Genomic DNA, 13,296 nt, shown 5'->3' with positions numbered 1-13,296 from the left:
AGAGATACTCACAGCATGTACACCAAGTCCGCTCCCACATGTCTGTTCTAAGCATACACGCATATTGAAGTGATCCAGAGAACAGATCTCCAGGCGGTGGGCACATGTCAGCCACAACAGACCTCTCAGCCAAGTAATCCAAGCACACACTATTAAAAAGAGGTAGAAATCCATAAACCAAATGTGTGTGTGCCACGCACAGTCAATAGTTCATCTTATTGCTCCAGAGATGATTAAACTGCAATGCAAAACAAATAGTTAGCCCATGTCCATCATCTATTCTACACTTAAGCAGGGGCATCATTGATGTTCCCATAGTTCAGTAATAAATGTTTTAATGAGAGTTATGTATTCACCATCTATAAATGTTTATGAGAGTGGTGCATTCGTTGTGGACATGGAAGGGTACGTTTCAAAGCACACAGGATTTTATAATGCCAAGAACATAGTGTCACATGCTTATGGATTCCCTTTGGAATACAGTTATTCTGTTTTCTTGCTAATACAATATGTTTTTTTTGTTTTTACAAATAAATAAGTATTCAACAGAACAAAGTAATTCTACAGTGGATCACATGAGTGGCATCGACCTAACCCATTATTTGACAGACATTCCAAGTTTATCATGTATCTTATTCCTAAAGGTGCACTATTTTTTAAGACATAAATTAGTTCAGCCTAAGGACAAGATGGCCACACAAAAACAAAGCAATATAGTCTATTCAGTCCAATTCAGTAGGAAGGAGGACTGTTACATAAGATAAGATAACCTGTATGTGTCCTCCCACAATGGGGAGATTCCAGTGTTGCAACACATGTTTGACAGATTGGGAACAGAAGTATAATAATACAAACAGATAACTTGGAAAAAACTCTAATAATCTTAATAATAATAATAATAACACTTACATATGTGAGAATAAACAGCCACTGCATTAAAGTCTGCATCAACACGGAAGGCATCTCTATCTCAAGGCTACAAACCAATCGTTTGAAGATTGTGAGGTGAAGATTTTAAGGAGACAATGTTTGTGAAAAGAGAGAACCCCTCTTTGTACAGAAATGGTGGTTTATGGTATCATTTTCCAGCTGTATACAGTAGTATCCTCTCTCCTTGGTCGAGTGAGAAAACAAGCCAATCAAATGCTATTAAAGTACTTAACTTGAATAGTATTCAAGTAAAGTATGTTTTCAGTCAGATAATAATAGGACTGTAATTGCCCCGAACAGGGCTGACAGGTAACAAAAGAAAGGTTAGTTTCAGGTGAAACCAAGGCACCGCAAACAAACAGGTAAACAAAGGCGTTTCAGGGGAAACTCCTCCCTGAAGGTGGGCCTTAGTCAGCTCAGAGCAGTATAAAGTCAAGTTTCTCAGATCAACGCAAAATGAAAATTACTTTCAGATGCAAGTCAAAATGTTTTGATGTTTTAAAAGTGTCAAAATGTATACCTTTTAAACATTTTCTATGATGGATCATTCCTGGATGAAGGAAGGATTATACAAACTCAATCATAAAATCATAAAATGCTGATGAGGGACAAGTCTCCTACAGATTGGGTTACGGGATAACATTCAAACTGTTGTGAAAATATACAATATAGTTAACATGTAGGTCCTTGTAGGAGCCATATGTGGGTTTGTGCACGCGCGTTACGAGCACGACTCGGCGGGGTTTGGGGGCAGCACTAGGGTGTGTGTGCTCATCAGTGAGAGCGCTCACCTGTGTGTGGCTGGGATAATGGCGGAAGGTGAGCACGGGGAAGAAGACTTTTGTTGACAGTTACGTTTTTGTTATGTTACGTTTTCGTTATGTTTCGTTATCATGTTCATTTTGGTTATCGTTCACGTTCTACCCCTCGTTTGATATTGATCGTTACATCTCACCAGAAAGAGACTGTTCAGGTATCGTTGTTGTGTCCCAAGCGTGTGTCCTCTAAATGGAAGTAAGTGCCGGATGTTCTGTTTATGTGTGGAATAATAAAGTCACCTGGTATGTGCAACTGTCTGTGACGCGTCTTCAATCTTTGAAATAACCGTGTCTTAGCCTGCCTTTGGTTTTGTTTGGATGCCATCGCCGCAATAGGTCATATTACTGCACATTTGTGATTTATGTACTGTCCTATTAAATTTTTTAGACTAAATATCCATGATTAAATTGTGCACCATGTAACTTTTCTCCGTCACCTGCTCGTCTCCATGGAGCTGATTGTGCTTTGCCTGGATTGTTTCACAGTGAGGCATTAATGCACTTAACTGTTTGGCCATGGAGAAATGATGATTGGGTCAGGGCACAGAAAAGGGAGAGCCGCCGGGCCGAACGGAGTTAAAGCTCCAGGTTCAAAAAGAGATTTACAGAGAGAAGTTGTACATGTACAACCTATTTTATGTAGAACTAGGGAAATATATTATTTTGAAATGATTGGAAGCTGCAGTAACAACTCGCGTGTCCTGTTTGCCACAGTAACAGATGAACAAACCCTCCAGCTCAGCTGCCGTTAGAACTCATTTCCACAACCAAGTGTAATGAGTTTGCATTATTCTTTAATGACAAAGTTCAGGGCATTAAAAATGCTATAAATCCCACAATGCAGAAAATGACCCTAAAACCACCAAGACACTTAGAGCTAACTCACTTTGCACCTGTAACTGACAAAACTTTCCATGAGATCATCACCAGTCTGAGTTCATCTACATGCTGCCTCCATGTGTGAGCCTCCAGATTTCTAAAGTCTGTGCTGAACAGTTTATTAGCACCATTCACTCACATAGTTAACATGTCGCTTCAATCTGGAACATTCCCAATGTCTTTAAAAACTGCGGTCATAAAGCCTCTCCTAAAGAAGAGCAGTCTTGATGCTGCAGTCCTGAGTCATGACCGGTCCATCTCTAATCTGCCACAGACCTCATCACAGCACTGAGACTGCTCTTGTCAAGGTGACAAATGACATCTGCCTGAACACTGACATGGGCCTTTAAAGCCTCAGTCTTAATTCTGTTAGATCTGAGTTCTGCTTTTGACACTGTCGATAATGGGACCCTCTTACAGAGACTAGAGGACTGGGTAGGCATCACTGGCACTGCGATAACCTAAATTGCTTAAGGTCCTATCTGCCCCAAGGCTCAGTCCTGGGTCCCCTTCTGTTCAACCTCTACATGCTGCCGTTAGGTCAGATGATACGCAGTGAAAATGTGTCCTATCACAATTATGCAGACGACACTCAGATCTATGTTTCACTGTCGGCAGGTGACTATGGACCAGTGGATTATCTCTGTCACTGCATCCAACAGATCAGTGTGTGGATGCAAAACAACGAGTGAAAGACTGAAATCATCGTCTTTGTCACAGAAACAAAGAGAAAGTGTTAGCGTCACCTCCAGAGTCTCGCTCTGAAACCTACAAACCAAGTTAGAAATCTGGGGGTAATAATGGACTCAGACTTGAACTTTAACAGGCACATCAAATCAGTAAGCTCAGCAGCTTTTTACCATCTAAAAACATTGCCAAAATCAAAAGTATACTGTCTAAACCAGATTTAGAGAGACTTATCCATGCGTTTGTCTCCAGTAGATTAGACTACTGTAACGGCCGCTCACTGGCCTCTCCAAACGAGCTGTAAAACAGCTGCAGTACATCCAGAACGCTGCTGCTCGGGTCCTGACTGGAACCAGGAAGTACCATCACATTAGTCCTGTTCTCAGGTTTCTGCACTGCCCCCTGTGGCTCAGAGAAGAGACTTTAAAGCAGCTCTGCTTGTGTAGAAGCACAAAAGCACCAAAGTACATCTATGTTAGTGCCATACGAACCCTCAGGGACTCTGAGGACCTCAGGACCTCCTGCTGGTGCCAGAGTCAAGACTAAACATGGGGAATCTGCGTTTCAGTTTTATGCTTAAATCTAAAAAACTGTTTTGTTTAGCTGTGCATATGACTGAAAGGATTTTTTTTGCACTCTTCTCTTTTAGGTCTTAAACAGTTTTATGATTTCTGTAATTTCTTTGTGATTTTAATGCATTTTTCCTGTCGTGTGAAACACTTTGAATTGCCTTGTGAATGAAATGTCCTCTACAAATAGACTTGCCTTGCCTGTTTTTTGCGATTGCCTCTCCACAGATCTGACCTGATTGTGTCCATCATATTATTGTATTTCAGTAGATTTTTTTGGGTGATTGTACTTTTATGGATAGATTTTAGAATGTGTACTTGTACAACACTGCATCGCCTGCTGTGATTGGACAGAGCTCAGAGAATATGCAGATTGTACTTTAAACTACTGAATTATTCCAGTTGTGTATAAAAGACCGAACTAAAAATTGCATTCAAATGTAACAAATAACTGGTACTTTGAGTAATATTTTGCATGCTTACTTTTTACTTTTAATTAAAGTAACAGTATGTAACTTTTTAGAGGTGGCACGTCTTCTGCAATAATTCCATAGAAATAGAAAGTTAAATCCATACTTCTGAACATTATCCAAGGAGTTTCATGTGAAAACGGGAAATATTATAATCAAAAGAACAACAGTTTGATGGAAACAAACAGGAGGAGGTCAGTACAAGTCAGGTTTGTGGCGATGCAAGCTTGTTCACAGTAATGTTTTGTAATGGAGCTTTTCTTTTTTGTAATAAAGTACTGTTTTGCTCCAGCACAGGGATATTTTAAGAGCAGCTCTTCAGGGTCAGAATGAGGCCGCTGTGTGCTGTCTGTGAAGTAGGAAGTGCATTGTTAGCATGCTAGCTTCAATAAAATCTGCTTTGGCTTTGAAAGATGTGAAAGTCGCTTACAAACTCATTGTGGTGAATAATTAAGATGCTCAGAATGCATTAGGTTAGTGAGAAATATGTGGACAAAGAGTTTAAAATGAGCTAGCTCTGTTTTCCACGTTCTGAAGACAGTTACAGCACCTTTAATTAAAAAAAATGACATCAGTTCTACTTTGGAGGATATTTTGGTCAACTTATGAACTTTTATTTTATACAATTTCCGGTCTTCTTCCACCACTGGAGATACTGCAGATAAGTTTAATATGATACTGTGGAACATTACAGGAAACGTAACATATGCATCTCTATGTCATAGATATTTGGGCATTTAGCACTCTTCTGACCGTAAAACTTGCACAAAAAGCAGCAGTTACTTACGTCCATGTCCTGACAGAGAGCCGCGCTGGAGCCGTACTGCAGGCGGCACTGATGGGGGGCGCTATAGAGCACACCGGGAAGCAGGGAGCTCACCACCAGATGGTTCTGTCCTGGGACGTCGTCCAAGCACCAGCCCCAGCCACGGCTGTCCAACACACCACACAACAAAGCACATCAGAACACATCAGAACACATCAGAACACATCAGAACGCATGAGAACGGATGAGAACGCACGAGAACGCATGAGAACACATGAGAACACATCAGAACACATCGGGACACATCGGAACACATTGGAATACATCGGAACAGATGAGAACACATCGGAACACATGAGAACACATCGGAACACACGGAACACATTGGGACACATCGGAACACATCGGGACACATCGGGACACATCGGAACACATCGGAACACATGAGAACACATCGGAACACATGAGAACACATCGGAACACATGAGAACACATCGGAACACATTGGGACAGATCGGAACACATCGGAACACATCGGAACACATGAGAACACATCGGAACACATCGGAACACATGAGAACACATCGGAACACATCGGAACACATCGGGACACATCGGAACACATCGGAACACATGAGAACACATCGGAACACATCGGAACACACGGAACACATTGGGACACATCGGAACACATCGGAACACATGAGAACACATCGGAACACATCGGAACACACGGAATACATTGGGACACATCGGAACACATGAGAACACATCGGAACACATCGGAACACATGAGAACACATCGGAACACATGAGAACACATCGGAACACATCGGAACACATCGGAACACAGGAGAACACATGAGAACACATCGGAACACATCGGAACACATTGGAACACATCAGAACGCATGAGAACGCATCAAACGCATGAGAACACATCAGAACGCATGAGAACGCATCAGAACACATCGGAACGCATGAGAACGCATCAAACGCATGAGAACACATCAGAACGCATGAGAACGCATCAAACGCATGAGAACACATCGGAACACATTGGGACACATCGGAACACATCGGAACACATCGGAACACATTGGGACACATCAGAACGCATGAGAACGCATCAGAACGCATGGGAACACATTTGAACACATCAGAACGCATGAGAACGCATTAAACGTATGACAACACATCAGAACGCATCAGAACGCATGGAAACACATCGGAACACATCGGAACACATCAGAACGCATAAGAACGCATCAAACGCATGAGAACACATCAGAACGCATGAGAACGCATCAAACGCATGAGAACACATCAGAACACATCGGAACGCATGAGAACGCATGAGAACACATCGGAACGCATGAGAACGCATGAGAACACATCGGAACGCATGAGAACGCATCAAAACGCATGAGAACACATCAGAACGCATGAGAACGCATCAAACGCATGAGAACGCATCAAACGCATGAGAACACATCAGTACGCATGAGAACGCATCAAACACATGAGAACACATCAGAACGCATCAAACGCATGAGAACACATCAGAACACATCGGAACGCATGAGAACGCATCAAAACGCATGAGAACACATGAGAACACATCGGAACGCATGAGAACGCATCAAACGCATGAGAACACATCAGAACGCATGAGAACGCATCAAAACGCATGAGAACGCATCAAACGCATGAGAACGCATGAAAACACATCGGAACGCATGAGAACACATCAGAACGCATGAGAACGCATCAAAACGCATGAGAACACATCAGAATGCATGAGAACGCATCAAACGCATGAGAACTCATCAAACGCATGAGAACACATCAGAACGCATCAAACGCATGAGAACACATCAGAACACATCGGAACGCATGAGAACGCATCAAACGCATGAGAACACATCAGAATGCATGAGAACGCATCAAACGCATGAGAACACATCAGAACGCATCAAACGCATGAGAACACATCAGAACACATCGGAACGCATGAGAACGCATCAAAACGCATGAGAACACATCAGAATAAATGAGAACGCATGAAACGCATGAGAACACATCAGAACGCATGAGAACGCATCAAACGCATGAGAACCCATCAGAACGCATGAGAACGCATCAAAACGCATGAGAACGCATCAAACGCATGAGAACGCATGAGAACACATCGGAACGCATGTGAACGCATCAAACGCATGAGAACACATCAGAACACATCGGAACGCATGAGAACACATCAGAACGCATGAGAACACATCAGAACGCATGAGAACACATCAGAATGCATGAGAACGCATCAAACGCATGAGAACGCATCAAACGCATGAGAACACATCAGAACGCATCAAACGCATGAGAACACATCAGAACGCATCAAACGCATGAGAACACATCAGAACGCATGAGAACGCATCAAAGCGCATGAGAACACATCAGAACACATCGGAACGCATGAGAACGCATCAAAGCGCATGAGAACACATCAGAACGCATGAGAACACATCAGAACACATCGGAACGCATGAGAACGCATCAAAACGCATGAGAACACATCAGAATGCATGAGAACGCATGAAACGCATGAGAACACATCAGAACGCATGAGAACACATCAAACGCATGAGAACACATCAGAACGCATGAGAACGCATCAAAACGCATGAGAACGCATCAAACGCATGAGAACGCATGAGAACACATCGGAACGCATGAGAACGCATCAAACGCATGAGAACACATGAGAACACATCGGAACGCATGAGAACACATGAGAACACATCGGAACGCATGAGAACGCATCAAAACGCATGAGAACGCATCAAACGCATGAAACGCATGAGAACACATCGGAACGCATGAGAACGCATCAAAACGCATGAGAACACATCAGAACGCATGAGAACGCATCAAAATGCATGAGAACGCATCAAACGCATGAGAACACATCAGAACACATCGGAACGCATGAGAACGCATCAAAGCGCATGAGAACACATCAGAACGCATCAAACGCATGAGAACACATCAGAACACATCGGAACGCATGAGAACGCATCAAAACGCATGAGAACACATCAGAATGCATGAGAACGCATGAAACGCATGAGAACACATCAGAACGCATGAGAACGCATCAAACGCATGAGAACACATCAGAACGCATGAGAACGCATCAAAACGCATGAGAACGCATCAAACGCATGAGAACGCATGAGAACACATCGGAACGCATGAGAACGCATCAAACGCATGAGAACACATGAGAACACATCGGAACGCATGAGAACGCATCAAACGCATGAGAACACATGAGAACACATCGGAACGCATGAGAACGCATCAAAACGCATGAGAACACATCAGAATGCATGAGAACGCATCAAACGCATGAGAACACATCAGAACGCATCAGAACGCATGAGAACGCATCGGAACACATTGGAACACATCGGAACACATTGGAACACATCAGAACGCATGGGAACGCATCAAAACGCATGAGAACGCATCAAACGCATGAGAACGCATCAAACGCATGAGAACGAATGAAAATGGATATTGAAAAAAGTCAGTGGCTAATCAGCTGCTGTATGTGCCCAGTAATAAGCACAAAACCTATCATTTTATTTAAAATCTGTTTCTAAAACTTAATAAACCGCTAATTTATTAAAACAATCATGTGCTTTTTGACTGAAAACAACCGCGTTATGGACATGAGTTGCCACAGAGCGGCTTAGCCTCCGTAGCCTAGTATTATATAATATATACATTTACTAAATCCTTAAGGTAAAAATGAATGATAACTTTACTTTATTGACTTACTGAGCACAACAAACCTCAAAGTGGGTGGGACTGTTGAGCTCTTTATTATCAGATTTTTTTTTTTTTTTTACTTTTCAGTTAGTTAAAATGAAGAAAATGGCACAGGACACACTTTTGATGTTACCACAAGCTACTTCTCTGAGTGTATTACTGAGTGTATTACGAGTTCAATAAAAGCTCTTTTGAACTCTTTACACAGTGCTATATTCAGCACAGCGAGGAGCAGAAACACATGCATCATAATAATACTACTGAACGAGCTTGGAGACAAATCCCTCATTTTGTCTTCCAATATCTTATCTTATCTTCCTCTCCTCATTTCCTCAATTCCTCGATTCTTCAGCTGTCACCTACACATACATAGGAACTGTATGTGAGATTTTGAATTGAATCTGTGAGTTAAACATGTGCAAATCTGCTGATAACTATTTTAATCTGGATTTATTCTTAATTACATAAACATTGGCCATGATGTCCACGTTGTTCATGTTATAATTTGGTGTTTTGGTTCTCAAGACAATTCTCCAATCAGAAAACCCCACATGAGTCTCTCATTTGGGTTGCCAGTTCAAAACGACTAAATGCAGTTGGTTTAAACCTTCCAAAGCCCAGCACCTGCAGACAGTCCTGAGCCTGAGCTGGTGTTTCTCCTGCAGGTAAAGGCTCTGGCAGGTGACGGCTCTGGCAGGTGAAGGCTCTGGCAGGACAGGCTCAGCTGTAGTTCCTTTGTTAAACCCAGTAAGAGCACAGGCTACACACGGTCCCTAGTGTCCCAAAGCTCAGAGGAAACAAGGGAAGGATACTACAGAAGAATAACAGATAACGGATTTAGGAGGCAGACATAAGATAAAATAATAAAAAAGGCTTTGTCTCACACTGAGTTTGTGTTTTGTAGTTGCCAGGAGTCTCACCATTACCATGTGTTTGGACAGTTTCCCAGAAATATTGGACTGAGATCAATAAAGCCCTCCAGACTGCTTTTAACACAACCATCTCACTCCACTTCAGAACTATGTATTTGGGCCTTAAAACTCCTGCCATGGACACAATCGAGCAAACTCCTGACAGCAGCGCAAAAGACCAGTTTTCACTTTCTCTGTCCTTTTTATTTGAACCAGTCCAGGCCCCGGAGGAACAGAACTCTGCACCTCAGTCTCTAACGCTTTCATTCTCCTCAATGCTTGTCTCTTTTGGAGCCCGTCCAGATTGAAATAAGTGGGTATATTTTATACATATCCAATGAAGACATTTCATTTTTACTTTTATTAATTATTGTGGCGACATATTTAGTTTTTCTTTTCAAGTCAACCCTGCAAACCTTCTTTCTTGCTGCTGCACTTTCCTTCTTGCCTTCACACTCGCCTCGGGTCTCTCGTTATGTGTCAGACTTTAACCTCTCCTGACTCTCCCCTTCCACATCTCCTGTACCCGGCAACTCCATCCAAGCCACACATCAGAGGTGTACAAGCGCCTTTAGAACCCACCTGTCCTCTTTAATGTATCCTTCAGTATTCAGTTTGAACGTGCAAATAACTTTCATAACTCTCTTACGCTGGAGATACATAATGTAGCTACAGCAATGTTGCATATTTGAGTCACGCTCAAGTCTGCTTTGTTCTCCCAAGTCATTAAAATAAGGTTCAAGTCTGAGTCACAAGTCCAGGCCAGTTAAGAAGAGTTTTCATATTAAGGCTGGCCCGCCTGGGAATTCTTAAAAAACTGTTAAAAAAGGACATGCATGTCTGAGTCTGGTGATACTTTATAGAGTACACATATTAAACTGCTGATTTCATACAAGTGATTTGTTTGGGGTTCATTTGTTTAATGTCTTACTCTGCATAAACCTTATTCTCCTTCTAATCAGACATTAATTAACACTTAAATATCTATAAACTCTAATCAAAGCTTATTAATATGTTGTTAGGACATTTTTGTACATGCCTAAAGTTATTAAACAAAAACAATATGTCTATGGTACTTAATAACACGCTTATTACCAAAAGCTTATTACAACCATGATTCATATACAATTCATGTACAAAAGAGGTTTTAGGTTATAACTAATATTCCAGCTTCTCAGTCCAGTAACTTCAGATTGAAAATATGATTATTAGTCATACTTTTTTGTCCAAAAAACATGTGGATAAAACAACCACAATCTGCAACTAAACAGAAACACAAACCAAATTAGATTTGATTAGTTTATTTGAACGGGGACAGTGCAATGTCATAAAACACTTGAGAAAAAACATGGCCTGAATTGGCCAAAAGGCTTTTCATCCATAGTGCCCTGGTCACGATGATAAAGAGGCAATAAAAGGAGCGTCTCATTTAGACTGATCGAATGTATAAGTTTGGTTTGACACATTAGCTGAAAATAACGCTGAGTGAAAAGAGCCTGAGTGTTTGGCCCCAGCAGGAGACATGAATCTGATGTGACTTCACAGTGTGGAATATTGACAATCAGCAATTAAACTGTTCCTCATGAGTGCCCCAGGACTGGAGCGGGCGGGGTTCAAAAGAGCGCGCACACAAAGCGGCTTCTGGGAAGAGCCGCGCTGCCTAACGCTGTTCCATTATTACACAATCATTCCCACAAAACACTAAACTAAGTATCCACACACATTAAATGTAACTGTGAATGGTGTGAGAAGTGCTCAGTTTTGTTACAGATAAAAAGTACAGATAAAGTTAAGTATGAGATAAAGTAATTAAGTGCTCTTTTAAATATATAATTGCTTTTTCTAGCTGTTTTTATCCGTCCATTTTGTTTGCTAAAGTCACAGGGACATCAATGCTGTGACAGTTAATGATTCTTTCATTTCTAAATCAGTTGACAATTATTTAAATAATCGATTAGTTGCAATGAATCCATTATCTTGTTGTAACCCTAATGTAAGTGTAAGAAATATCCACTGTAAAATGCACTTTGTTAATTCTTTAGGTGTCTGAACTAAACTTTTATTGTTTAAATGTTTGCCCCAGAGCTGCCGAATAAAGTGAACTGAATCTGCATCTTCAGTCAGCTCAGTGCGACTTCTCACATTCCTCATAATCTAACACCTACGGAGCCACTTGAAACGCAGGAGCCCGGGGCCAAGTGCACAAAAGACGGCCTGTCTAGTGGTCCAAGACGGGGAGCGAGAGGCGGGACAACAAGAGTGACATATACACGCAAACATGAGTTTTACAAAACAAAAGCGTGCTGCACGGACTGTGGTGCATTCAGTGCTCAGCGTCTCCAGGTTCTGGCCCCGGTTTGGACTTTGGAGAAGCCTGTGGTCATTTGCTCCATTCAGCATAGCACAAAACTAAACCAGGCTCTTTATTGTGAAATCAAAACTCCATTGAACAATCATAACAAAGCTCTTTCTTGCTGTTTTACAACAAGCGTCTCCTCTTCTGTGAACCGCTCACTTCTTTCTTTGCCTGGATATGAGGCATGACTGAAACATCTCCCACACAGGCAGCGCTTTTGAATGCCAGTTATCACAATATATGAGTTTTAAAACATGTATTTGTATGTTAATGCTGCAAGTTTTTTACCTCTACTCCACTTATTAATCTAAATGAGTAGAACCTGTCTGAGCTTGTTATCTGCATAAACCCCTGTCCACCCCACAATCAGTCAGACTCCATCTACTACCATGGGCAAGACTAAAGAGCTGTCAAAGGACCCCAGAGACTGAACTGTAGACTGGAAAGCACTTCAGGGCAATTAGAAAGCAGCTTGGTGAAAAAAGATCAACTGTTGGAGCATTTGTTAGAACATGGAAGAGGCTAAAGATGACTGTCAATCCCCCTCGAACTGGGGCTCCATGTAAGATCTCACCTCGTGGGGTCTCAATGATGATAGGAAAGGTGAGGAATCAGCCCAGACCTACACAGGAGGAGATGATCAAGGACCTGAAGAGAGCTGGGACCACAGGTTCAAGGTTACTATCGGGAATACACTACACTGTCATGGTTTAAAATCATGCATCGCACAGAAGGTTCTCCTGCTGAAGTCAGCACATGTCCAGGCCGTCTGAAGTTTGCCATCTGGATGATCCTGAGGAGTCATGGGAGGAAGTCATGTGGTCAGATGAGACCAAAATATGACTTTTTGGTATAAAATTCCACTCGCCGTGTTTGGAGGAAGAAGAAGGATGAGGACCATCCCAAGAACACCATCTTTACTGTGCAGCATGGGGGAGGAAACATCATGCTTTGTGGGTGCTTTTCTGCACAGGGGACAAAACGACTGCTCTGTATTAAGGAGAGAAAGAATGGGGCCATGAATTGTGAGATTTTGATTAACAATCTCCTTCCCTCAGTCAGAGCATTGAAGA

The 13,296-nt window shown here is 42.0% G+C and overlaps 1 protein-coding gene and 1 long non-coding RNA gene across 2 annotated transcripts in view; one reads left to right on the top strand and one right to left on the bottom strand.

Annotated features, from left to right (window-relative positions):
• adamts7 (a disintegrin-like and metallopeptidase (reprolysin type) with thrombospondin type 1 motif, 7) overlaps positions 1 to 13,296 on the bottom strand; it is a 111,178-nt gene that overhangs the window by 40,221 nt on the left and 57,661 nt on the right. Inside the window, exon 9 of the mRNA XM_072464684.1 lies at positions 5,141 to 5,285. Coding sequence (XP_072320785.1) covers positions 5,141 to 5,285 — 145 coding nt within the window. The remainder of the gene's footprint in view (positions 1 to 5,140; positions 5,286 to 13,296) is intronic.
• On the top strand, positions 12,660 to 12,816 carry LOC140380784 (uncharacterized). The gene is made up of 2 exons (XR_011931210.1): positions 12,660 to 12,698; positions 12,745 to 12,816. It is a non-coding gene; the product is annotated as an uncharacterized lncRNA (long non-coding RNA).

Source organism: Eucyclogobius newberryi, unplaced genomic scaffold, assembly GCF_026437365.1.
Source record: "Eucyclogobius newberryi isolate DKJ021-1_F unplaced genomic scaffold, fEucNew1.0.hap1 SCAF_5, whole genome shotgun sequence".
Lineage (NCBI taxonomy): Eukaryota > Metazoa > Chordata > Actinopteri > Gobiiformes > Gobiidae > Eucyclogobius > Eucyclogobius newberryi.
Note: the sequence above shows the minus strand (reverse complement) of the source record. Positions and strands in the feature narration are given on the sequence as shown.